This window comes from Lithobates pipiens, unplaced genomic scaffold (assembly GCF_037356315.1).
Source record: "Lithobates pipiens isolate NorthernLeopardFrog02 unplaced genomic scaffold, aLitPip1_a1.2 Scaffold_23, whole genome shotgun sequence".
In the NCBI taxonomy this organism is placed as follows: Eukaryota; Metazoa; Chordata; class Amphibia; order Anura; family Ranidae; genus Lithobates; species Lithobates pipiens.
Genome location: NW_027507785.1, coordinates 22940032 through 22967511, shown reverse-complemented (window position 1 = coordinate 22967511; position 27480 = coordinate 22940032). Strand labels below are relative to the sequence as shown.

The 27480-nt window shown below is 46.0% G+C and overlaps 1 protein-coding gene across 2 annotated transcripts in view; it reads right to left on the bottom strand.

Moving 5' to 3' along the window:
* The window catches only part of DNHD1 (dynein heavy chain domain 1), a 173804-nt gene that overhangs the window by 128273 nt on the left and 18051 nt on the right, over window positions 1–27480 (bottom strand). For both annotated transcript variants that reach the window (XM_077451307.1, XM_077451308.1), the window contains exons 5-14: window positions 25782–25967; window positions 25503–25706; window positions 23299–23409; window positions 21925–22081; window positions 21165–21389; window positions 18696–18839; window positions 16359–16431; window positions 15974–16203; window positions 14246–14483; window positions 7656–7813 (exon numbers count right to left, since the gene is read on the bottom strand). In XM_077451307.1, coding sequence (XP_077307433.1) covers window positions 7656–7813; window positions 14246–14483; window positions 15974–16203; window positions 16359–16431; window positions 18696–18839; window positions 21165–21389; window positions 21925–22081; window positions 23299–23409; window positions 25503–25706; window positions 25782–25967 — 1726 coding nt within the window. The remainder of the gene's footprint in view (window positions 1–7655; window positions 7814–14245; window positions 14484–15973; window positions 16204–16358; window positions 16432–18695; window positions 18840–21164; window positions 21390–21924; window positions 22082–23298; window positions 23410–25502; window positions 25707–25781; window positions 25968–27480) is intronic.

The window sequence follows — 27480 nt, the reverse complement described above, 5'->3', positions numbered from 1 at the left end:
AGTGCTAGGAAACTGATTGCTAGGCTGTGGCTACGTACAGAACCTCTCACGATTAGAGCATGGATAGCCGAGGTGAATCTATCGCTGCCTCTGAAGAGGGTTATTTACGCACATAGGGGTTGCCCCAACAAGTTTACCAGGATATGGGACAGGTGGCTCGCTAGCCCGGACACCTGTGCGGAGTCTACTTAGGCCGCGTACACACGCGGGGACTGTTCGCCCAACTTTGTCCGCTGAACAGTGTTTCGGCGGACAGTCCGTTCGTGTGTGGGCTTTCAGCGGACAGTTTCAGCGAACGGTCTGCTGAACAAAGTTTTTCGGAAATTCCGAAAAACTGTCCGCTGAAACTTGGTTTCAGCGAACAGTCCCCTCGTGTGTAGGCTTGTTCGTCAAACTAAGTTCCGCGCATGCTCAGAAAGGATTTACACGCCGAAAGTTGTAATGCAGTGTATAGGACGTCGTATTTTCCGTCCCGTCGTACGTGCCGTTCACGTCATCGCGCACGGTTTCAGCAAACTGTTCGTTCGTCGTGTGTGGGCAAGTCCGTCCATGCTAATTTTGAGCGGACTGTTTGCTGAAACTGTTTGACGGACAAAGTTGAGCGAACAGTCCCCGCGTGTGTACGCGGCCTCAAAGAAATACATTAAGTGACCTGCTGGTGGTCATGGTTTGGAAACTATTTATTACCCGCAGTCTCAGTCCACTGGGGGAGCTGACCGGTGGGTGGCGGGGATGGAGGTGTGGTGTGGAGGTACTTGTGGTATAGATTTGGTCTAAATTGCTTCAGAGTGCGGCCTCCCGGGCAGCCCTGCTCCCCGGGCCCTATCGGCGGTTGCCTGGAGGGTCTGGTGGGTGGGTTGTTGGGGCGGTCTTGTACGCAGTATGACCAACGAAGCCATAATGTATGTATGTGCATTGTATAACATCTGTGTATGTGATTTGATTGCCTTGTTACCCTCTATACATTATTTGCTGTATGCCATGTTGTTCTAGTCCACCAATAAACTTGTTGTTCTTAAAAAAAAAAAACGCCACAGGACCTCTGTGCAATCCGCTCCACCGCTATGTGAACCACCTCCATAAAGAGATGGTTAAAATCTAATGTCATGCAAATTGGATGCAGAGAATTTGAGATTTAGATTGAGATGGAGGAAGGATTTTTAAAATTAAAGTATAACTCTAACAAAACATTTTTTTTCTAGTTTTGACTATAGTGTGGAACGTTGAGAACCCCTGTCAACACTGTATTGATCTAAAAATGCATATCCAAGCTGTGACTTCAAAGTTTATTGGTTCAATAAAATAGAGAAAACATAATTACGCAACAAATTCACTGGCTCTGGTGAGGCTGCTCAAGTACAACAAGGCTCTCCTTTAACGGGTACTCAGAATGTGAAAGTAAAAACTTGATTAGGAGTGCCAGACCAATGGTCAATAGTGGAAGAGTCCAAGTAGCATTAATAATTCATTATATGATCACATAAAACATTCAACACGTTTTGGGGGCATAGAATACCACATTCATCAGGGCCTTAAATGTTGAATGTGATTAAAGTGGACCTTCACACAAAAAGAAGATTACAGTATTTGTACCCTCCACATAGAATAAAAGAAGTTGTCTTTTTTATTTACCTTTTTTCTACTTCACACTTGTCCCAGTCCCTTGCTTCTATTCTAGGCAAGAATGATATATACTGTACTTTGTCCTGAAACCTCCTGAGATTTTTGCATCAGATATCTCAGGAGGCATTGTGTACTCACTAGGTTAAAACAGGGCCATCTTACTCCATGTCTGCACTTATTCATTCATGTCTGTTAGTTGCTCTACTGTCTAACCGTTTCTTTCAGGTGAAGTTCACGTTGCTTATGGGTTCCCTTGTTCACGGGGGAGAGTGGCTCCTCCTTTCCCTTCTATGGTATTTCTTATTGCATTCTACTTTGTTTTGTTCCTCTGGTGGGTGTGGGGACTGTGCCCGTGGCGGGTGGGGGGTGCCCCGTCGCCCGCTAAGCCGTCCTCTGTGGGGGCTCTTCCCCTGGTATCCTTCGGGCCAGGGTGTTTATTGCTGGCTTCCCCGCCTCCGATATGGGATCCCTGCTTGTCATGGCGACCCTTAAGGTAGTTACGTGGAATGTGCGGGGCCTACGGGATAGATCTAAGAGGGTGGCTGTGTTGTCTCATCTCAGGCAAATGCAAGCGGATATCATGGTGCTGGTTGAGACGCATATTACGGGTCAGCTGCAGATGTCTCTTAAGAAGCCATGGGTCGGGTGGATGTACCATGCCCCTTATACCAATAATTCCAGTGGAGTCGCTGTCCTGGTAGCTAAAACTGCCCAATTTACACTACATAACTTACAGACGGACAGGCGGGGACGCTATGTGTTCTTACATGCTACCGTGGGTGGCATAGAACTCCTTTTATTGGCCTTTTACATACCACCGCCCTTTCACTTTGAGGCCCTCCAGGCAGGGATTGAGTTTATGTTGCAGCACCCCACCCTCCCGTCTATGTGGTTGGGCGATTTCAACTCAGTGGTATCTCCTGCCGTGGATAGACTGCACGGTCCCTCTATGCCACCCCCCTCCCAGACTAGGTTTGGCCGATTCCTTGCTGAGTTCGCCCTTGCGGACACCTGGAGGTATATGCACCCCACCTCGCGTGCGTACTCCTGCTTCACGCCGGCTCGAGATGCCATGTCCCGGATTGACATGATCCTGGTCTCCTCTGCTCTGCTCCCATGTTTGCGGGACGCGGGGATTGGGATCAGGGTCCTGTCCGATCACTCGCCCTGTTGGGCCAAGTTCAGTTTACCCTCCACCCCGGTTTCCCGGATGTGGAGGCTGAATCCTTTCTGGTTGACGATCCTCCCTGACTTGGAGGCGATCCGGCGTGAATGGGACTATTTTTTCCAGGCTAATACGGGCACTGCCCCGTTTGGCCTGGTGTGGGAAACTTTTAAATTACACGCACGCTCCCTGCTGTCAACTCATATTACTCGTTACAAGCGCTCCTCGCGGCTCGCTTTACAGCGGGCTGAGGGGGTGCTGGCTGAGATGGAAAGGGAGTTTCTGGTGCATCCCACTCCCTCCAATTCCGCTAGGGTGAAAATGCAGTCCAGACTTACTGACCATTTGCACCTTGATAGAGCAGAGAGACAGGTTTTTTATTGTAAACAAAAGGGTTATGAATATGGGGAGAGGGCTGGCAAGCTACTTGCCTATATGGCCCACCTGGACCATAGCCCTCCAGTTGTGGTCCGACTCAGGTCTGCATCTGGAGCTACGCTGTCGGACCCAACGGAGGTGGCCCATGAGTTTAGGCGCTTTTACGCAGATCTTTACACCTCGGGGGCTGCTGACTCCCTGGTTGGACTGCGTGCTCTACTCCAGACTGTGACTTTCCCAGTCCTCACGGACTCCCAAGTGGAGCTCCTGGAGGCTCCCATAACTGAAGACTGTATAGCAGAAGCCATTGCATGCCTACCACCGTCCAAGGCCCCTGGTTCAGACGGTCTCCCACGGGAATTCTATACTCAGTTCCAGGAGGTCCTTCTCCCTAAACTCCACCTACTATACACGCATATATTTGACACCGGTGTGCTTCCCAGGTCCATGAATGAAGCTTTGCTTGTGTTGATCCCGAAACCGGGTAAGGACCCTCTCTGCCCCGAGTCCTATCGCCCCATATCACTTCTGCAATTGGATATCAAAATCCTGGCTAAGATCCTTGCTCTTAGGCTCAACAAGGTTATTCTCCACCTCATTCACACTGACCAGACAGGTTTTATGCCTAGAAAGAATACGGCCTTCAACCTTAGGAGACTGTTCATGAACCTACAGGCCCCCCACGACAATCCCGGGTCCAGGGTGGTGGTTAGCTTGGATGCTGCTAAAGCGTTTGACTCGGTGGAGTGGGGGTATCTGTGGGAATGCCTCCACAAATTTGGCTTCGGCCCTAGATTTATACGGTGGATCCAGCTTCTCTATCAGGCCCCCACTGCCCGCATCCTGGTTAACGGCCGGATATCCAGCCCCTTCTCCCTGTCGCGGGGCACGCGTCAGGGGTGCCCTATATCGCCCATGCTGTACGCGCTGGCGGTGGAGCCCTTGGCTATTGCCCTTAGAGCTCACCCGGGCATTCGCGGACTTCGTCTGGGTCGGATGTCCGAGGTTGTGAGTCTCTACGCGGACGATATGCTGCTATACCTGGAGGATGCTGGCCCCTCCCTATCGGCGGTGTTGGAGGTGATTCGACGCTTTGGGGTATTCTCCGGATTACGTATAAATTGGTCCAAATCCCAAATTCTCCCCATCGATGTCTCCGTCCCCTCGGAGGCGCAGGCCCTACTACCCTTAATGTATACGGATAAGATTAAATACCTAGGAGTGTACTGCTCTAGATCCCCCGCAGACTACGTTAGCCTTAATCTTACGCCTGTTTTTTCTTTGTTAAAACAAAAGACCCAGGTGTGGTCCAGGCTCCCCCTTGGGGTCATGGGCCGTCTGGGTCTTGTTAAAATGATTCTTCTCCCAAAGTTATTGTACCTGTTTTGGCATGCCCCGCTTCGGGTGCCGCCCCGCCTGTTCCGTGACATGGAATCAATCATCAACTCTTTTGTTTGGGGTTCTTCCAGGCACAAGTTAGCCTGGCAGACCCTCAAATGTCCAGTTCGCCTCGGGGGGGTTGCGCTCCCTGACTTGGAGACGTATTACCTGGCATCCCAGCTCTCACACTTTTATTACTTTAACTCATACGATAAAATGCGATACTCGTATTTGGTATGTACCTCGGCGACCGACGTGATCGCGCACCCCTTTCAAATTGTTTTCTGCAAACACAGAGGCGTCCATCGCTCGGATACCGGCCGCAGCATGCTCGCACATCACGCCCGGGTTTGGCGGCTGGCGCTGTCCAGATCTGAGGCTCCTTCCCTACATGCACACACACCCATTTGGGATAACCTTGAGTTGCCTGAGCTACTAAGCGTACCAGATTATAAGGTGTGGATTTGCAGAGGTATTATATATTTATCTCAACTTTTTACCAACCAGGGTGTCAAGACGTTCCAGGCACTTAAGGAGGAATTTGGCCTCCCTAATCATATATTTTTTCGATACCTACAGGTCCGCCATGCCCTGCAGGCACAGTTTGGGAGTGCGCCCCCCGGACTCGCGGACACCCCGCTGGCGAAATTGTTTTTTGGTGAGGATCCCCGTAAACTTATCTCCACCCTGTACGCATATCTACTCACCCCACGGGCAACAACTCATGCGTATAGTCTTAGAACTAGGTGGGAGGCTGACATTGGGCGGGTGGAGGACGATCACTGGGAGGAGATGTTGGCAGTGTCGACTGAGGTATCCCCCAAATTGTCTGACAGGCTGACCCATCTTTATATATTACATCGCTCCTATCTGACCCCGGCCCGGCTTGCCAAATACAGACCCGACTTTGCTCCTATTTGCCCCAGGTGCGGCGACGGAGACAGCACGTTCTTCCACCTTATCTGGACATGTCCTCCCATTCACAGATACTGGGCACAGATCATACAATTCCTACATGACCATATGGGCTCCCCCCTTACGCTTTGCCCACGCCAATGTGTCCTTGGTCTCCTCCCCCTCCAGGAGGAAAGTAAATACTTACGTACCTTCTTACAGGAGACTCTTTTCACCGCTAGGATGCAGATAGCACTGGTGTGGCTTAGGCCTGACCCCCCTACGATCCAGCAGTGGAAGGCAGCTATTAACCGCACCTTACCTTTTAAGAAAATTATATACTCTAATAGAGGGTGCCCGTTGAAATTCCATAAAGTTTGGGATAGGTGGCTGGAAAGCATTAACAGCTGTGAGGACTAGCCCTCTGGGATCATTCTATGGGATGTGGCCGTTTCCTTTTTATTGGATCCACCTGGACGAGTTACTGTTGTATCCATGTGTGTACTGCTGTTAGACATAGAAACATGTATATTGCACTTTTATTATACTATGTCAGATATGGAGTGTATCCTTATTTTTCTGATGTTCGGTGCCTGTTGCACCATTCTTGGGTTGAATACTCCTTTGTAACCTTTTGTTTTGCTCATGCTCAATAAACCTTATCTTGTTTAAAAAAAAAAAAAACAGGGCCATCTTCATGAATGGGCTAACCTGGGCACTGCCCAGTGGCCCCAGCTGCATGGGGGGCCCATGATCATGGCCAGGAAAAGGGGGATTGGAAGCTGTGTTGGGGAGTGCACTGGGTGATTTGGCTGCTTGTGCTGCTCTTGTTTGACAGTAGTAACTTCAATGTCACTCCTGGCAGAAGGAGCAGCCACTGGCCTCTGCTGGAGATAGGAATCAGCCCTCTCCTCCCTCCTGCAGGGGGCAGAAGAGAGCCAACACCAAGACTGAGAACTCGCCTCAGTCTCAGGTGGGAAAATGTGTAATCTGTGCGTACATGGGGACTACGAGTCTGATGTATGGGGGCACTGTGATGGGGACATCTGATGTATGAGAACACTGTTATGGGGACACCTGACATATGGGTACACTGTGATGGGGACAGCTTACGTATAAGGCAGTGTGATGGGGACACCTGACATATGGGTACACTGTGATGGGGACAGCTTACGTATAAGGCAGTGTGATGGGGACACCTGACATATGGGTACACTGTGATGGGGACAGCTTACGTATAAGGCAGTGTGATGGGGACACCTGACATATGGGTACACTGTGATGGGGACAGCTTACGTATAAGGCAGTGTGATGGGGACACCTGACATATGGGTACACTGTGATGGGGACAGCTTATGTATAAGGCAGTGTGATGGGGACACCTGACATAGGGGTACACTGTGATGGGGACAGCTTACGTATAAGGCAGTGTGATGGTGACACCTGATGTATAGGAACACTGTGATGGGGGCAGCTTACATATGACAGCACTGTGATGGGGACACCTGATGTATAGGAAACACTGTGATGGGGACACCAGAAGTATGGGGACACTGTGATGATGGACACCTGATGCATGGGGACACTATGATGGGGGGGGGGTGTTCATGTCTATCATAGAAACCCTGAAACGTGGGACCTGCCGACAAGGTACCTAACCCCCCCCCCCCAAAAAAAAAAAAACATGTAATATTGGATTGTGTAAGGGGAAAAGGGGGGGCAGAGACAGGTGGGAAATCATGTTGTAACATCATAGATAGGGGGTGAAGGTCCCTTTTAAGAGTTCTTGTTCTTTCTGTCCTTGATTTACACACACACAGTACTTTATGTTCAGATCAATTACATTATTGTCCCCATTGGCATTCCCAAATGTCAGAGGGGTCAATGGGGGCCCCATTAAAATCTTGCTATGAGGCCCTATAGATTGCAATGCCACCCTTGCCTGCACACTCTCACTCTTTCTGCTGTAGGAGAACAAGGCCTTTCAGGTGGGTGGGCCTGGGGATAAAAATGCAGAAATCTCACCACTTCGAGAGATCCCATGGGCAATTCATTCTGCTTGCACGCACCTAAATACTAAAATATTAGCTTTTTGTGGAGTGACTATCGAATACTGAAAGTGAAATGAAGGGTGGGAGTTTGCACAGCAGGCTGACACTGGACAGTGAGGTGTGGTGAGACATATCTGATGGGTTTCACTCCTCCTACTGCTCACCTTATGCGCACATGCGGAGAAACACTGGACATTCGTGGTGGCTCCTTGGAAAATCTCTAGAACATGGCTAAGCTCCTCAATGAGGTCTTGCGAATGGCTGGCAACCTCAGAGGTCAGGAGGGAGAAAACATCCTGGATAATGGAGGTCAGACTGGGACCTAAGACAAGAAAATATATACACATTCATTATTTCTTTTACTTTTTAGCAGCATCAGATATAAAACTCAGTTCATCATCCTGAGATCATCTTCCTTCAAATTTTAGAGCCTAGTCACAGGAAGAGAATAAAGACAGGATGGTATTAAACAGCCATGTGAATATGGATGTTTATACATCACATCTGAATATACTACTGAGATTGTAAGGCAACTGTTATTAACCACAACTAACCTGTATTACCCCTTCCTGTCCAGGGCATATTTCAATGCTATGATAGTTTGATTAACAATTACTCAATCAATCAGTAATGTACTTAAATTAATTTGATATATATATATATATATATATATATATATATATATATATATATATATATATATATATATATATATATATATATATATATATATATATATATATAGTGGTATTGGTATTTAACCACTTCAGCCCCGGAAGGATTTAATTTACCCCCTTAATGACCAGGCCATGTTTTGCGATACGGCACTGTGCCGCTTTCACTGACAATTGCACAATCATGCAACCTTGTACACAAACAAAATTGATATCCTTTTTTTTCCCACAAATAGAGATTTATTTTGGTAATATTTGACCACCTCTGCGGTTTTGTATTTTTTGCGCTATAAACAAATTAAGCGACAATTTAGAAAAAATAAATAAAAATAATAATTTTTACTTTTTGATATAATAAATATCCCCCCCCCCCAAAAAAAATAAATAAATAAATAAAAATGTCTTCATTTTAGGCCAATATTCTTCTACGTATGTGCAAAAGTTAAAGCGTCTACAAAATAGGGGAAAGATTTATGGCATTTATGTTATTTTTATTTTTTTTACATACTAGTAATGGCCGTGATCAGCGTTTTTTAGTGGGACTGCAAAATTGCGGCGGACAGATCGAATGCCTTTGACACTTTTTTGGGACCATTGACATACAGTGATCAGAGCTAAAGATAGCTGCTGATTACTGTATTAATGACACTGGCAGAGAAAAGGTTAACACTAGGGGGCGATCAAGGGGTTAAATGTTCCCTAGGGAGGTGCTTCTAACTGTGGGGGAGGGGACTTACTGGGAGTAGAGAAAGATCCCTGTTCCTGATCACTAGGAACAGCAAATCTCTCTCTCCTCCCCTGTCAGAATGGGGATCTGTCTGTTTACATTGATAGATCCCTGTTCTGGCTCTCTGTGGAGCGATCGCGGGTGCCCGGCAGACATTGTGGCCCCTGGCCATGCACATCGGCCAACATACACCTACAGCGATTTGCGCAGCGGTGCCAAACTGCTGCTGTATAATGACGGCAGCTGGTCAGCAAGCAGTTAATAGCCTTTGAATGTTTCATTTATTTTTACTATACAAAGAAAGATCAGAAACTTTGAAAGAAGACCTTATGCCAGGACAGTATAAAACACTCCCAAAATTAACCCTTTTTGAAAGGTAGACAACCCCAAAATGATCACATTTTTTGCCACATTTTTTTTTGCAGATGAAGGAACATCCTGATATCTAGCCCCGGAAGATTTGGCTGCTCAATGACCATAGCACTTTTCATGATACGGCACTGCATCGCTTTAGATGACAATTGAGTTATAGCATCTACAAAATAGGGGATAGATTTATGGCATTATTTTTTTTTTTTTCTACTAGTAATGGCGGAGATCTGTGATTTTTATCATGACTGCAACATTATAGCAGACACATTGGACACATTTGAAACATTTTTGGGACAACTGACAATTATACAGAGATCAGTGCTATAAAAATGCAGTGATTACTGTATAAATGTCACTGGCAGGGAAGGGGTTAACACTAGAGGGGGCGATCCAGCAGTTAACTGTGTTCCCTGACTGTGTGTTCTAACTGTAGGGGGAGGGGACTGACTATAGGGGATGACAGATCGTAGTTCCTAGCTATTAGGAACTCACAATCTGCATCTCCTTTCAGAGCAGAACAGGGATGTGTGTGTTCACACAGGTCCCTGTATATATATATATATATATATATATATATATATATATATATATATATATATATATTTTTTTTTTTTTTTCTTTATTAAATCCAAGAATTGTAAGTACTTAAATTTGGCTGCTGGTGTGCTGCTTCTCCAGTCACTGTCCAGTCATAGAACAGAGGTGGGGGAAAGTGAAACTGCAACAGAGGGGAAAAAAAATGTCCTTCTTTTTCAGACCTGGCTGAGCTATGTGGCTGTGTAAATCTCAGGACTGGAAGGACAGAAATACAAACCCTATGTCAAGTGGAATTAGATTTTTGTATTCGGCCATAAAGTCTTTTTCTTGAAGTCCATTGAGGGACAATATTAATTCTTAGATTTGGGGTTTCATTGTCACTTGCATGACATTTTTGGACACTGACATACAAAAGAAAGCTAAGCGCAGCCCATGTTTAACCCAACAACCAACCGTCATGCCTCAGTTTTGTGATGAAGCAGTAATATATAAGGCCAAAACACAGAGGTACAAAACCTGCGTCCCTCAATGGACATCAAGAAAAAGATTTTAATGCAAGTACGAAAAGCTTATTTTCTTTATTGTTTATTGAAGGACATAGGAAGAGAGGAATTAGACATTTGGGGTATCCAAAATCAGTATAACTAAGGGGTGGGCAACAGGCACTGAGAGAGCCAGCAGATGTGAAATCTCAGCACAAGGAGATCCGAAGCAAACAAACCCCATAAAGGCTAGTTAAAAAATTAATAAATAAATAAAAAAGTGTTGAAGGCAAATATATAATTTGCCATGTCCAAAGTAAAGGGCACAAAGGTTCAACTTGGTGTTCCAGAACGGGGCAGGTAAACACTTCTAAGGGAGAACTGCTATATGATAGAATGATGGACCTCAGCTGCAAATGTGGACAATCAATCATCCAGCATAAGACAAATAAAAGATGGAATAATAAAGTACCGGAACAGAGGGAAAAAAAATAAACCAACAACAATATGATCAGGAAAAAAAGGGAGTCTCTGAGGAATAGACTGAATCCTAGGATACCTAACCCTTAATTTCCGATAAAGGAAGGATGGACAGACAAGGTTGTCCAAGCAAAAAGACCAACATGGTAACAACCAGAGACTCCTAACATTAGACTTTAGGGAAGGGATAACTGGTTAAACAACGTATGTCCAAACAAAAATATTAACTGGTAAATTGTCATAGTCTTTAGTGGACCACCCCTAAAGCTGGCTACACGTTATACAATTTTCTTGTACACATTTCCTTTAGAGCCGGTTCACACAGCGGGCGATGCGAGGCGACACGACTCGCCTCGCCTCGCTCTGGCAAGTCGCCCCCGTTCTGTACAATGGAACCGTTCTGAGAGGAGCGACTCGAGTCGCTCCGACTCAGAAAAAAGGTTCCTGTACTACTTTCGGGCGACCTCGGGGCGACTTGCATTGACTTCTATACAGAAGTCATCTGCAAGTTGCCGCTGAGGTCGCGGCAGGTCGCGGCGAGGCAAGTCGGTGTCGCCTCGCATCGCCTGCAGTGTGAACCAGCCCTTAGATTCACCAAAACCATATAATAAGTAAATTTGTATGCAATCAGGCAGGCCCTTTTACTACATAGTTGAAGGTAAATCTAAAGGAATTTAAACAAGAAAATTGTATAATGTGTAGCCAGTTTAAAGGGTTTGTGAAAGTCTATGCCAGCCCCTCTATCGAGTGCTGTAAATACCGATTTCCAGGTGTCTTCAGGCCGGTCACGTGACTTGTGGCCGCTTTCCAGCTCCGATGGATTGCTTCTGCGGGAAGAGCCGTGATCTCCCTCTGATGTCAGTCACGAGTCAGATGACCGGCCTGAAGTCAGCTGAAAATGGGTATTTACAGCGCTCATTTAAAAAAAATGCTTAACACAGTGTGCTATGGCAGCCTATCATAGAGGGAGGCACTTTGACCATGGTGATCAGGGCAGAGGAAGAGACCTGTAGACTCCATATCACAGGGTAGGCAGAAGAAGGATAATTTTGCTACAGTTGTATATGAACCAGAAAGGTGAGGGGAACTTTCAACTCATGTCCAAAGGTCAGGGTTGGGGTAGCATAGTTTAGACTCCTGACTATTTATTAAATATATGATTCTAGTGTAGTAAAGTCCTGAAGCCCAATGGTGACCTCCAGAGTAAGGGCATGGTGGGTGTGATAGAAGATGAACAGGTGGGCGCCGGACACTTTTTTAATGCAAAGAGATTTATTGTCTCTTAAACAGAACTGTGGGAGAGAGGATTAGGGCCAGGACACCCTTAATGTTAATGTTAACACCCTGCAATGTTAATTGGCAGACTCTGAGACGTTTATAGATAAACAGTTTTACAAGTTTTACAAGTGGTGTCCAGTTACAACTGGACACCACTTCTGTATAGGTAGGACCGATGTCTCCTATGGCAACAATATTGTAGCTGTTATGAATGGTAAAGTTATTCAACTATCTGCAACATGAACAGTTCTCTTTACCCCACACTCACTCACTGTGGGTCTTAACTCAACGAGCTCCCAGTCTCTCTCTCTCTAGACTCCAGATCCACTAACCACTGGATCCCCTGAGATCTCACTGTAGCACTCAGTATCTTCCTCAAGCACCAGCCCCGCTTCCCTGCTGGGGCCCTGGCTTGGTACTCAGATACTCCTCAAGCTTCGCTCCTGCTGACACGTTAGGTCCCTGGCTTGGCACTCCACAAGCGTCACCTCTGCTGTCCCGCTGGGTCCCTGACTTGGCACTTACTGATTCTTTCCCACTTCTTCACCGTCACCGGCTGGTGAGAAGGCTGCTCTGATACTGGCCTCAGTTTACTCACACTGGTCTTCAGTAGCCAGGTGGATGGTCCCTTTGTGGCAACAGCTTCCCCTCTACATCCGACCACATCTGGTTCCCCAACCAGGGGAACCGTTACTTCTGGTTGGACTACAAGCACGCAGTCCCAACCCTGCACCACTTCTGGATAGGGTCTCAGATAGCCTAGGAGCCAGATGTCCCTGGGATTGGCCTTAGGTTTCTGGTCTAGCAGCCCCGGGCAATAGGACCCCTGTCCACCCAGACAGCCATCCAGGTGGCACAGAACCCCGATTCACCTGACTCCAACTAAATAAATAGGTTCTTCCAGCAGACCAAGGGACCCAAGAAAATCCCTGCCCATTGGCTGAGACACCCCATTCATTCCTAATCTGTCCTTGCAATGTCTTATCTAATGTCACCAGACACCCAGCCATCTAGTGACAGAAAAGAGAAGGGCAGCAATTCCAGAATTAGGGTGAAATCAATTGACCTTCTAACAATTGGCCAAGGCAACTATCACATGTCAAATAAATGTAGTAGCAACCCTACCAACATTGGGATGCTACACTAGGAATCATGAAAATCATGAGCTTTGTAATGGGCAAAACATTTTTCCTAGTAGGAGTATCACTGAGGAAAAGGCGTCCAACCGCCTAGGGCACTAGCATTAACCTGAGGCATGATGGTTGGAGGCAGGGTTATATGACTGGCTTAAAGTGGATGTAAACACTTACAACACACTTTGACCTACAGGTAAGCCTAGATTAATGCTTACCTGTAGGTCCAAGAAATATCTCCTAAACCTGCACAGTTTAGGAGATATTTGCCGCTGTCTACGGCGCATTCGCGGCACCGTCAACGACGAATATGCCGCGCGTGGCGGCTCCCGTGCGCATGCACAGGAGTGACGTCATCGCGGCTTCGCCGAATGACAGTGGCGGAGCAGCAAAGAACCACCGAGAAGATGGAGGCGCCGGACTACAGGGGACAGCAGTGACATCGCTGGCTCCTGTGTCAGGTAAGTGACACATAATGGACTACTATGCGATGCTTAGTAATCCATTATGCTTTACCTTTGTAGGGAATGAAAGAGGAAGTAAACTCATCAGGGTTTACTTCCTCTTTAACAATATTTAATTTGGCTGTGTTCAAACCTTGTGAAGGCGGTATCATAACATACATGTGTCCCTCAAAGGATGATAAAAAAAAAACAGCCTCCCATATATGCATTTTATATGTTTGTTTAGCTGGAGTTTGGCTTTAAAAGTCCAGTTCAGTTTCAAAATGCACCCCCATCAAATAACCCACGGTGGTGCATGTTGAACATGCATAGGAGTGTCCAAAGCCAGGTCATGTTCGCTTTCTCTTCTACATCAAAGTGCATTCACCAGCCACAGACAGTGATAGTTGCTTTGTGTCATATACTGAATAAGAGATGAAGATGGCTGTTGGATGTTCAGAGGGAAGGTAAACACTGCCCAGCCATTGACATATTGTATACCTGCCACCAAGACCCTGAAACACATCGTACAAACATTATAATTCAGTTCAAACTGCTGCCTGTCATTTATGCTTTTTGTGGCAGCCAGCACAAAGATATAGGTTCATATCCCCCATGGTTTTCTCACCTGTCTGTACCTGGATGGTGGAGCAGCTGACAGACAGGACAGGTGTGATGATGGAGTCTCGCACTCCGTACACTCTCTCCTCCCAGCGCTGCAGTCTCAGGATAAGATCTTCATACTCTCTGGCTGTTCCACCCCGGAGCTGCTCCAGAACTTCGGGAGACCAAGACTGGACATACTGGCGGATCTCCGAGACCCACTCGTGTTCCTGACAAAACATCCTCACCTCGGCCAAGCTTTCCTGACACCAATAAATGATAGTAAAACTGTTACTGCCTATATTCTCTACCCATAGCAGTCTCATTGACTTCCATCAGTCTTTGCTGCATTTCCCTACTCTAGCAGTCACTGTAATCTTCCACTCACCTCCACTTGTTTCCCACCAACCTATAGCAGTCTGTGTCTTTCCCCTAACAGTCCTTGTAGTCTTTTACTCACCTTCTGCAGTCTCTCACTGACTCTAACAGTCTCTGCAATCCTCTATTCAATTCTGGAAGCATCGGAAGCCTCTCATTCACCTCCAGCGCCACTTCACTGTTTCCCACCAACCTTGAGGAGTCTCTCAAGCACTCTTTCACTCACCTACAACAGCCTCAATTTACTTCCAGCAGTCTCTGCAGTCTCTCATTTACTTCCAGCAGTGTCTGCAGTCCCTCATTTACTTCCAGCAGTCTCTGCAATCTCTCATTTACTTCCAGCAGTCTCTGCAATCTCTCAATCACTTCCAGCAGTCTCTGCAGTCCCTCATTCACTTCCAGCAGTCTCTGCAGTCCTTCATTCACTTCCAGCAGTCTCTCATTCACTTCCAACAGTCTTTGCAATCCCTCATTCACATCCAGCAGTCTCTGAAATCTCTCCTTCACTTACAGCAGTCTCTGAAATCTCTCATTCACTGCCAGCAGTCTCTACAGTCCTGCATTCACTTCCAGCAGTCTCTGCAGTCTCTCATTCACTTCCAGCAGTGTCTGCAGTCCCTTGTTCCCTTCCAGCAGTCTACAGTCCCTCGTTCACTTCCAGCAGTCTATGCAATCCCTCATTAACTTCCAGCAATCTCTGAAATATCGCATTCACTTCCAGCAGTCTCTGCAGTCTCACATTCACTTCCAGCAGTCTCTGAAATCTCTCATTCACTACCAGCAGTCTCTGCAGTCCCACATTCACTTCTGGCAGTCTCTCATTCACTTCCAGCAGTGTCTGCAGTCCCTCGTTCCCTTCCAGCAGTCTCTGCAGTCCCTCATTCACTTCCAGCAGTCTCTTGCATTCACTTACAACAGTCTCTGCAGTCTCTCATTCACTTCCAGCAGTCTCTACAATCTCTCATTCACTTCCAGCAGTCTCTGTAGCCCCTCATTCGCTTCCAGCAGTCCATGAAGTGTTTCATTCACTTCCAGCAGCATCTACAGACTACCATTCACTTCTAGCAGCATCTACAGACTACCATTCACTTCCAGCAGTCTCTGAATACTTCCTTTCACTTCCAATAGTCTATGCAGACTCCCTTTCACGTCTAAGAGTCTCTACAGTTTCCTATTCACTTTCAGTAGTTTCTGAAGAGTATTATTCTGATTCCAATTTCCTTCATGCAGGCTATGAAGACTCCCATTCACCTCCAGCAGTCATTGCATTCTGTCACTAACCCATAGTAGTTTCACGCTCAACTCCAATAGTCTCTTATCCAGTTCCTAGCAGTCTCTTACTCACACCCAGCAGTCTATGTAGTCTCTTACTCACCTCCAGCAGTCTCTGCAGCATCTCTCTGGCTTGGTAGATGGAGGGGTCACTGCTGATGAGGTGTGAAAGTGATGTGAGATTCAGGGGCAGATAATGAGATCTATGAAGGTGTCCCTTAACGCTCAGCTCTCCATCTTTGGGCAGTTCTCTGCATGTACCAGGCGGGGGGGTCGGAGAATGAATAATTGTCAGTATTTGCTCCTCACTTAAGGCTAGGAGCCTGGGGCAATCTGAAAAACAACACATTGATTTTTGTATTATTACTATTAGTACCATTAGGAGAAACCCAATTACTGGATATCAGCGCACAGGATTAATCTGTTTTTGATATAAGTGACCTGTTAAAAGAATGTCACTCAAACACACAGTGAAATGGCTCTATTACCAGGCTCTTTGGCATCCGACAAGATGGCTGTTGAAGACTGATTCACCTTATTCTGAAGAAACAGCTCTGTCACCTGTGGGGGAAGAGGTATAAAGTTCATAATTCACAATTTACTGGAATAAGGAACAGAAGGAGCGCCAAGGAGGGTTCTGACATATGGGTCATTTTTAGGGAACTCCATAAGGCTGGAATATCTAGTAGTAGTACTGTAGTTACATTCTACTGGGTGTGTTCTGTAATGTTTAAGACATTTCATAGATTCCCTAAGCCAATTCTTTGGCTCCAATGAGTGTCAGGAACATACCCCCCGGCATTTATCTCCACACAAGTAGCAGTGACGCCTTCATCCAATCACTAGGTGAATGTGTAGACCAGCCTCTCTCAACCTTTTCAACACAGAGGAACCCTGGAAAAAATTCTCCGGTCTTGGGGACCCCTGCTAAAAATGACAAATCTACAACTAATCATATATTAGTGTGATGGTCAATGAGAAGAATGATTCTTACACTTGTGGTTATTGGGGAGAATTACCCCCCTACAGATAACTAAAAAGATCTATGGTGTCCTTGAGAACTTACCTGAGAGGCAGAAATTGACCATTGCTCAGGGAACCCCTAGCAACCTCTAAAGGAACCCTGGTTGAGAAACTCTGGTGTAGACATTGATTGTTGAAGAACAGGATGAGAGGAGTGAAAGTCATAGAATCGCCCTGTTTTAGGTATTCCATAATAATCTCATCTTCTGTGTCAGGAAGTCTGCATAGGTGTCAGTTTTCTTTATAACTGCTTTATTTGTGCTGCTACCTGTGCATGCACAGATGTGCCAGAGGGCTAAGGTACTGAGAGCCCTGCAGCAAATCTGATCATGCGCCAGGCCCCTGGGCATCTGCGCATGTGCAAGGTTTCTCTGTGCACACGCAAAACTGTGTCCAAAGAATTCTGCAGACTGCCCTGCCTTTATGGGTGCGCAGATATGTCTACAGGCTCTGTCAGGACCCAAAAGCCAAGCAGAGAATGTGGGACACATCTGCAGATGCACAATTATGGTGGAGCCGGAGGAGGGGGCAGACTGAAGTTCCACTTTAAAGAGCAGTATAAACAAAACTTGTTTGGCTGTACTTCTCCTGCGGATCACAAGGGTGCAGTCCATTCTGTACTCCTGTAACCCATTTTCAGCAGACAGTGGGCTGAAGCCCGCTGTTGGCCGACGTCAAAGAGTCTGTCCAGCCTCTGGAAAGATTGCCTCCATATGCCCGGGATCCGCCCACATGCCTGGACTGGCACCCGCCTCAGCCTTTAAGCGAGCCGCTGAGCACCTGAGCCAGCTGCTCCCGCCCCCTCCACAGCCCAGCACTCCAGTGAGCAGGGGGGGGGGCAGCTTTCTGCTTAGGGAGCTTTGAGAACCAAGCGATCAGCTGTGTTTGACCGCTCGGTTCTCAGTGTAAAAAACATTCTCATACTTCTCTTTTAAGGTGTAAAACAACTGCTGAGTCTTGACCTGTAGTATTTATCCTCCATTGGGGCATTCAGTACCTGCTTAGCTCCATCCTTAGTTCCTCACCATGGCAGTTAAAACAGATGATATCTGTTGCTCAGACACCAAAACAAATAATATCCTGAAAATTATATTTCTCTTAGACCCCTTTCACACTGGGGCGTTTTTCAGGTGTTTTTCAGGCGTTTTAGCGTTAAAAAAAGCGCCTGTAAAGCGCTTGAAAGAAGCCTCATCTGCAGTCCCAATGTGAAAGCCCAAGTGCTTTAAGAACCCTTTCACAATGTCAGCGCCCGGAAAACGCTCGTAAAGCGCCGCTTAAACTAGCAGCGCTTTACCAGCGTTTTTCGAGCGTTATTGGGGCGCTTTTAACCCCTGCTAGTGGCCAAATAAAGGGTTAAAAGCGCCCACAAAACGCTGCTGCCAATAGCGTTTTTCAGGCGTTTTTCTGGCGTTTTACAGGCGCTTCCCATTGATTTCAAGTCCCATCATGCCCCTGCCTGTAGGAGTCATGCTTGTAACTGTCAGTCTTGCAATGCCTCATGGGCCTTGTAGTTTTACAACAGCTGGAGGGCCGCCAGTTTGAGACCCCCTGATGTAAGGATTTCACAGGCAGGAAACTGCAGGCTAAACTGTGACACATCAACAATGTGTTCAATGTGCCATTTTCTTGCAAATGGCAACGTCATATTATGGAGGATGGGTGGTTGCAGGAACCAAAACTTCCTTTCCGGGACTAAAGGTCTGCTTTAAGTTATCTTCTATTATCTTATATAAATATTAACACTGCATCTGTTAAATAGAAGAACATTGAGGACATAAAGGTGAGGGTAGATGGCTCAGTACCTGCAGGACAGAAGTCAGTACAGAGTCCAGCGCCTGAGTGAAGCTTTTTTGTATTTGATCGTCAGAAGGGCAGAGGGTCAGCTCCGCTGCCTCCCCGAACTCCAGGCTGACTTGCAAGAAAGACGATTCATGTACCGGCGGAGTCTGTGAGCAGAAAGAAGTTTTATCAGTGAATGAATATAATGGTCCCCATCTTCGCAAGCAACTGGATCAAAATATCCAACAAGTTAAACGGTAATATGATATATAATATGAATCATAAAAAACAGTATAAAAAGACAATTATGCCCCATACACGAGCGGAATTTCCGTCAGAAAAAACTTGGATGTTTTTTCCGTCGGAATTCCGCTCAAGCTTGCACACAAAAGTTCTCTGGACTTTCAACTGTCAAGAATGTGGTGACGTACAATACTACGACCAAGAAAATGACGTTCAATGCTTCCGAGCATGCGTCAAATTTTTTCCAAGCATGCCTAGGAATTTTGCACGTCGGAATTTGTACAGACGATCAGAATTTCCGATCGGAGCTTTTTCAGACCGAAAAATAGAGAACCTGCTCTCAATCTTTTGCTGGCTGGAATTTGGCCAGCAAAAGTCCGATGGAGCATACACACGGTTGCATTTTCCAACCAAAATCTCTCATAAGTCTTTTGCTGGCCAAATTTCCGATCGTGTGTACGGGGCATAAGAGTCTGGGGGTCATACGGGAGTGGATCTTATTAAAACCCTCATAAAATCTACACCCAGAGGCGCCTCTCTCCTTGTCTTCTCCTGTCCCTATTGCACTCTTCTAGAAAGTTATATTTTTCAGGGAAGAACAGCACAGCCTCAACAAACAGCACCGTGTGCATAAACCTAGACAAAGTATCCAATAAAAATCACAATTATTCCAAAAATTTGTATTTTATTAAAGCCCAAATTCAGCCAAAAGTTTTCATTTAGTTTTGGATAGAGCAAGGAAGGGAAGTAACTTTGGAAGCTAAAGTTTAATCTCTTTATATTTTGCAATCTCTGTTTTTTTTCCCATATTTAGGGAGTAACATGTGTTATGTTCCTGCTCCTGTCCTCCCTCTCCCCCTGACCCCCTTTCCTTGTAACAGCAGGCGAGAGATCTTCACCACCACAGCTGCTGCCACATTTAAAATCAGCAGGATGCACAGCTGTATACAGCCACATCATTCATTCAAGAAGAATGAGTAAACTACAGGTTCTGTCTGCCACAGTGGCAGACAGACTCGTAGTTCTCAATGGACTACAAACACATTGATCAGCCCATAGTCTATTCACTCTTTTTTCTGGTTTCTAACTGAAAGGCCATATGGAGGTACTGTCAGAAAGCTGGAGGGAGAGTATGTAGGAGCCTGACATTGCATCCGCATAAAACTGATTGCAGGCTCCTGTAAGAAAAAATAAAAAAATGCACATTTTTTTTCACCTGCAAAAATATGGACTTTTTTTTTTCCTAAAAGGTGAAAAAAAAAAAACTTTCGTTTTTTTTTTCCTACCTTATTTTAGATTCGGAGATGGCATCACTGGTTCTCTGTGCTTCTTTATGCAATGCAGACAGATCATGGCTGGTGGAAGGGACTGGCAGGGTGTTATACATATATTCCTGAAAACATCACAGCACCCTCCCTCCGTACTCCTCTCAAGAGCACTCTGTCTAGTCAATAAAAATGAAGTGGGCTGTATCTAATTTGCTGCAGCTTCTAGTGCACATTGTGAAAAGCTTACAGTGTGCAGTGAAATCAGAGTAAGGCCGCGTACACACGGGCGGACTGTTCGCCCCAACTTTGTCCGCTGAACAGTGTTTGGGCGGACAGTCCGCTCGTGTGTGGGCTTTCAGCGGACAGTTTCAGCGGACAGTTTGACGGACAAGGTTTTTCGGAATTTCCGAAAAACTGTCCGCTGAAACCTTGTTTCAGCGAACAGTCCCCTCGTGTGTAGGCTTGTTCGTCAAACAAAGTTGCGCGCATGCTCAGAAAGGATTTTCACGCCGAAAGTTATAATGCAGTGTATAGGACGTCGTATTTTTCGTCCCGTCGTACGTGCCGTTCACGTCATCGCGCACGGTTTCAGCAAACTGTTCGTCCGTCGTGTGTGGCCATGTCCGTCCATGCTAATTTTGAGCGGACTGTTTGCCGAAACTGTTTGACGGACAAAGTTGGGCGAACAGTCCCCGCGTGTGTACGCGGCCTAAGCCATTTCAATGAAGAGGAGGAGACTGTACAGCTGTGCAAGACTGAAGGGACTAAATACGTAACACCGCTCGGAGAAAGCCTACATAGATACAAGGACAACAAACTCAATGCAGACAGTAGTATGTGTTAAACTAAAAAGCCTGAGCTACAATAAGAGTAAGATTTGATAAGGCCTCTTTTTTGCCTTCTGCACATCTACACATATTATCTTGCCACAGCTTCCAAGAGCCCATAGCCCTGGCTGTGAAGGATGACAACATGTCTCACCTGGATGACATCATTAACGAAGGCCAGTATATTTTGCTGGATGACAGTGGACAGGTTCTGGCAAATCATATGACCAACAAGAGAAGCAAAGTTGCCCAGTCGATGCAGCCAGGACTCCACTTGTTGATGTCCTCCCCTGGAGCTCTTTACTGGCCTGTGCTTGGACTGGGCTAGTTGGGCATCCCTCTTTGTGGTCTTCAGCAAGGTGTATGTGTCCTCTCTCACCTTCACAGGAAATAAAGAGATAAAGATAATAATAATGCCATATAGTAAAGTCACCCAATACAGGCTTGCCGGTGCTATCAACCTACGTTACTCCTTTCATTTGAAGGTCTTTGTCTTATTTATTCAAGGCATGCCCCATCTCATGGTCTCTTTGTTGTGTCATGTCTAATTCTCTCGTGCGCCATGCCTTACATCTTCAAACAATGTTTGAAATTTTTGGTCTTAGATAACTTAGTCCTATTTAGTCTCCACATCTTACACCCTACCAAGTCTGTTTCCCCCCTTGAATATCATTGTTAAGTCATAATGTCACTCTTGTATAAAGCAGAGGCTGTGTTGTTTTATAATTCATGGAAATGTCCAACTGCCTGAGGATTTGATTTGGTGGGTTACCCCGTGGTTTCTATGAGCTGAGCAGTCAAGACCTATACAGAGCCCCACACATAAGTGAATTTATTTTGCTATTTTACTGTTTCTGTTATATAAAAACATAAACAGAGAAGTTATCGGTTTCCCTACACATGAAATGCCCTACCAGCTCCAGGATTTGGACCACCAGGGCCAGCAGGCGATACAGATGGTTCCCAGCTTCACATCTAATTTCTGACAAGGTTAATTCCATTTGCTGAATAGACTGAGTGCAGGATGGGCTGACAGGAAGCCAGGGGATATCTGCCAACTCCTGGAGAAGCCTGAGGACAGAAGAAAACATTACAGGTTCCTCGCGGAAACAGAGCCACACCAACAAAAGTGAACTTTTCACATTGGGAGTATAAAAAGAGCAATGTCTGGAGGACTAAAATATCCAACTAAGAAATACACCAGAAAGTATTGGGTCCCCTGCCTGTCCAACATCTTAGTTTGCAATCCAAGAGTATACTGTAGATATCCAGTGTAGCGCTACACTGGAAGGAGCCTGTTTCCCCCTTTACAGCACCCAAAGCCAGGCATTTTGAGCATTCTTCTACAGGCTCAATAATCAATCTAGGAGCTTCATTGTTGGTGGTTTTATTGGGGGGTAATGAACTTGGATAGGGATGGAAGCATGGGATACCTCAAACTTTACAACTTGAGGATGGCTATACTTCTGACTGTCTGTACAGAATGCAAGGTGTATTGCACAACTTTAGGCTGCAATGTACTTTCTCTAAATTTATAGTAGTAGTAGTAGTAGTAGCAGTAGTTTGACTCCTGGCTGTCTTGCACTGCACACTGGAAGGAGCCTGTTTCCCCCTTTACAGCACCCAAAGCCAGGCATTTTCAGCGTTCTTCTACAGGCTCAATAATCAATCTAAGAGCTTCATTTTTGGTAGTTTTATTGGGGAGTAATGAACTTGGATAGGGATGGAAGCATGGGATAACTCAAACTTTACAACTTGAGGATGGCTATACTTCTGACTGTCTGTACAGAATGCAAGGTGTATTGCACAACTTTAGGCTGCAATGTACTTTCTCTCAATTTATAGTAGTAGTAGTAGTAGTAGTAGTAGTAGCAGTAGTTTGTCTCCTGGCTGTCTTGCACTGCACCTAGCTGCACTAAGCTAAGTCTCTGAGAAATGCTCTCCCAATGGCTGTCTTGCACTGCTCCTGGCCAAGCTCAGTCCTGACTTGTAGGGTATTGCTGCCAAAACCTGTGGATCCTGCCTCTTTGTTGTCGTTCCATGCATATTTCTGTGGTACTACTGTTCTGTATAATGTGAATAATTGTTCCATGTAACGGTGAACTTGGATTAGTAGTAAAAAATGTACTTTAAAAAAGTGGACATGCTTTGGAGATGCTGTATATGGGGACAGTTTGGACATTCTGTGGATATTCTGCAAGAAAGTTATATAGTAAGGGTGAATTGGGCATTCAAGTGCAGACCTGCTGCAGGGCAGCCGTATAATGGGGGGTGCTTTGGACACTCACCTGAGGACATGCTGCAGGGATGCTGCATAATGGGGGACAGCCTGGACAAGGTTTCTGCTTATGAATTCCTGTTTTCTGAGAAAGTGGATCTGGCGGACATTCATTCTCCATCTGTAAGAAGGAAAGAAATGAAGAAGGCTACTACAGTGGCAGGCAGGGTACCAGTCAAATTTGAAAAAAAAAAAAATTATCAAAGTAGGTGGACAAATATGCTTGTGAAGAAACAGGCAAAAGGTCAGAGCGGGCAAATAACAAGGTTCCCTTAGAAACAGGCAGAGGTCAGTAACGTGAAATTGACAGTGGAAGCGTCTCAGTAAGTGAGGAGAATGAGAGGAACCCAAGAACATTTATCTTGAACGTAACTCTTTCATTGTACTAGGTACTAAAGTTGCCCTCGGGATACTCTAAAATGAAAAAAAATCCTCCAATTCATGGTCAACATCAGCATCTACAGAGATGGGGTGCCCAGAAATAAATGCCTCATGGGTTAGTTTCCTGATATTTGCTAACCTCTGGCTGAAAATAAGGTGTCAGAAGCCAGCAGGACACAGTGATCAGATGATGTAAGGCAGGAATTAGGTAGAGGTGTGGGTGTTAGGTACCCTTCCGTAGTATGAGGGTAATACCAACTGCTTTAATAATACTCTATAGGTTGAGGGTAATACACTGCCTTTTTAATGCTCTGTAGGGAGAGAGTAATATATTGTCACAATAACACTCGTGAAATCTGACGTTTATATAGGATTTTTATAGCATAGTTTCATTGGTCCAGCTTGGACCAATGTAAGTATGCATATCTCATACTTGACCGATCTCTGTGCCACTACTACAGTGATAGCAGCAGTCTCCTGGGTCAAATACTGACCAGATGCAATTCTGCATAGTAACCACAGCAGGGTAGCTTGCTCAGCACCACCACCATTCAGAGAAAGTCTTGTATTTTGTTTTCTTTTTCTTCAATAAAAACAAGGCATTCTTTGATTGGAAGTGGAGATCATGACATCACCCCCCTTCCATTTAAGTCTCCATGAGACTGGTTCTCTTTATTAAGGCACCAGAACTTGCCATGATGGTAAGGGTTAACGAATAGACTTATTTTCATAATCCAGTTTATTAATATGGAAGAACCTGCCAGAAAATCCCCAACATCCACTGAAAGGCTGTGATATTATAATGAAATGCCCATTAGTGACTGGTCTCCTTTAAGGACATTGCTGAGTTTTATCTTTGTGCTGGATATGTCTTGACATTCGTCTGCAGCTGTAAAAGCATAGAAGGTATTCCAATGGCCCCACACCAAGTCACATATACAGCAGATAATGGCAGTGTCGGCTCACTCCATCTAGTCAATGCCCCAAACGTGTTTTGCCCTGCCCTCGGGGCTTAATCTTGGGCTCTAGGTGCACTTTGCTGTAACCGCAATATATTTGTAACAGCACTCTGCAAACTTTACCAAATGTTTCTTTACGCAGCAGATAACTAATACCTCATTGTCATGGTTATGCAGTGATCTTCCTGTGTTTGCTTACCTCCCCTCATGTGTTCAGTCTAAGAGGCCAGCCACTTCCACCTGGTGGTTTTTATAACCTCTCCTCTAAGCATGGCTCCACCCCAGGCCCTATCAGGGAGCCCTATATTAACCTGTGCACTGCAGGCCATCAGTGCTGATCAACCATTGTGTATTCCTTTGTGTGTTAGCTTCCTGTTTCCTGCCGTGTGCTCTGCTACTGTTTTCCGTTACCGACTTTGGCGTGTCTTGACTATCCTTGTTTGCCTGTGATGCTGACCCTTTGGCGTGTACCCGACTATTCTTGTCTGCTTGTGGCCCCGACCTTGGCTTTGTCCCTCACCATCCCTATCCTCCTGTTGCCTACTGTGGGTGTGAGCTGGGGGACCTTGGGGGTCGCGACAGTTGCAGCCAAGTCCATCCTCACCACCAGAGGCGCTGGTGAACACCTGCTGGCTCTTAGACTCCGTGCCCCAGGGAATCTTACGCTCTAACCCCAGTGGGATCTGTCCCCCGTCTGCAGCAGTCAGCCGTAGGGTCCACAACCTTGCGGTGCACTCCTGATCCCTACGGTGTGCACCTGTCACCTCGCCTCAAGGTGACCTGACACTCATCCCACTACTCAACCCCCTATTACGCAGAACATATTTAAGCTCTGATATGCGACACAGAGGTATGGTAGGTGGAGAAGTCTCACCGATTTATCGCTCTTCTCTTCAAGAAATCTCGAAAGAACGGGGTGGTCCTCACAGCTCGGCACACCACGGCTTCCCGGTGCCATGCGCCAAGCTCCAAAGTCTCAGAACCATCCAGTGGGTCCACATGGAGAATCCCAAACGGCGAGAAGACAAAGTGTTCTGGGTGAAGTTGAGATGGAGGGACGATATGTAGGTCATAGTGGCTGCAAAGACATGAAATTTCTATTATAAACAAGGTCTTTTTGTGATGGAAATACTCTGTGGATCCTGACACTTACCAATCCCGGATCCCGTTCATCTTGTTAAGATAGAGGAAGACAACTTTTCCCAGATGTCTGTACTGGACCAGCAGCTCTGCAGCTGTGTACCCACTGATGTCAGCAGACACACCTTTCATGCTCCTCTCTCGGCGCAACCGCTGGCGAGGAGGAGAAGGTGGAGGAAATGGATTGGTGGGTACCTGCCTGAGAAGAAGAAAATGGACAGTGTATAAGAATGGTGAGTAGCGATGAGCTTCGTGTTCGGCGAATTCCGAATGTTAAGGGCCGTTCGAACCAAATTCGTGTGGCGCTCACGGCCCAAAATGCACTGCGATGGCGCAGTGCATTGCTGGCTCATGATTGGTCAAGCATGCATTGTGACCACGCATGCTTGGCCAATCACAGCGCCGGCAGCGAGGAGAGCCATGATTGGCCACAGGCAGGATGCCTGTGGCCAACCATAGCTCAGGCTGTGTAGTACACGCCCCACACTATATAAGGCCGCCAGCGCGGCGGCCTTGTGTAGTGTGTTGGCGTCTGAAGCAGTTAGTGGGTGTTCTGTGTACCTTCAACACAGTATACACCGATCGTTATTGGCCGATTTTTCGTTCTTGCTCTTCTGAAGTGGTTGTTGTCTGCGTGCTCTGACCGCAGTATACACCGCTATATTCACCTATATATCTAGCGATATATCTATCTTTTATAATAGAGCTGTCAGTCAGTGTTAGGAGATTGTGCGTGCTGTCTGCATGCTCTGAACGCAGTATACACCGCTATATCCACCTATCTAGCTAAATATCTTGCTCGTTTTAAATAGAGCTCTCAGTCAGTGTTAGGAGATTGTGCATGCTGTCTGCGTGCTCTGAACGCAGTATACACCGCTATATCCACCTATCTAGCTAAATATCTTGCTCATTTTAAATAGAGCTCTCAGTCAGTGTTAGGAGATTGTGCGTGCTGTCTGCGTGCTCTGAAAAAGACGGACGGCAAAACAAATTATACAGGGGTGATAACCCTTCCCTATGTTTTCCAAAAAGCTTAAAAATAGTTTTTTTGACTGGAGCTACACTTTAAAAATGTACCAGTTGAAAATTACAAACCGATTCAACTTAACACAACAAACCTACACAGTCCCTGTCTTGTTTGCACCGCCTGTATACTGCTGTTCTGAGTATATAGGGCCTGGGGGCCACACGTATTTCCTTTTTTTAATATGGGTACGGGGTTCCCCTTAATATGTGTACAAGACCCAAAGGGGCTGGTAATGGGCAGGGAGGGCTACCCATGCCATTTTTCTCAATGATTTTCAACCATATTGCAGGAACCAGATATAACATTAAAACCGCAAGCAGCTTTAAATAACGTTATTTCCGTTAAATGTCATTTTGTGCAGGAACTGTTCTAAACACCGGAAACACGTGGCACTTCACAGGCATACTACAGACACCCCCCAGGCACCATATTTAAAGGAATATTTCACTTTTTTTTTCATTTTAATCGTCATTAAAATCAGTGCTCCCGCCAAAACGGCCATTTTTAAAAGTTTTTTTTGCAGTGACCCATGTCCCCTGGGGCAGGAGCCAGGTCCCCAAACCCTTTTTAGGACAGTATCTTGCATATTAGCCGTTAAAATTAACACTTTTAATTTCGAACGTTCGAGTCCCATAGACTTCAATGGGGTTCTAACGTTCGTACGAATTTTGGGTCCGTTCGAAAG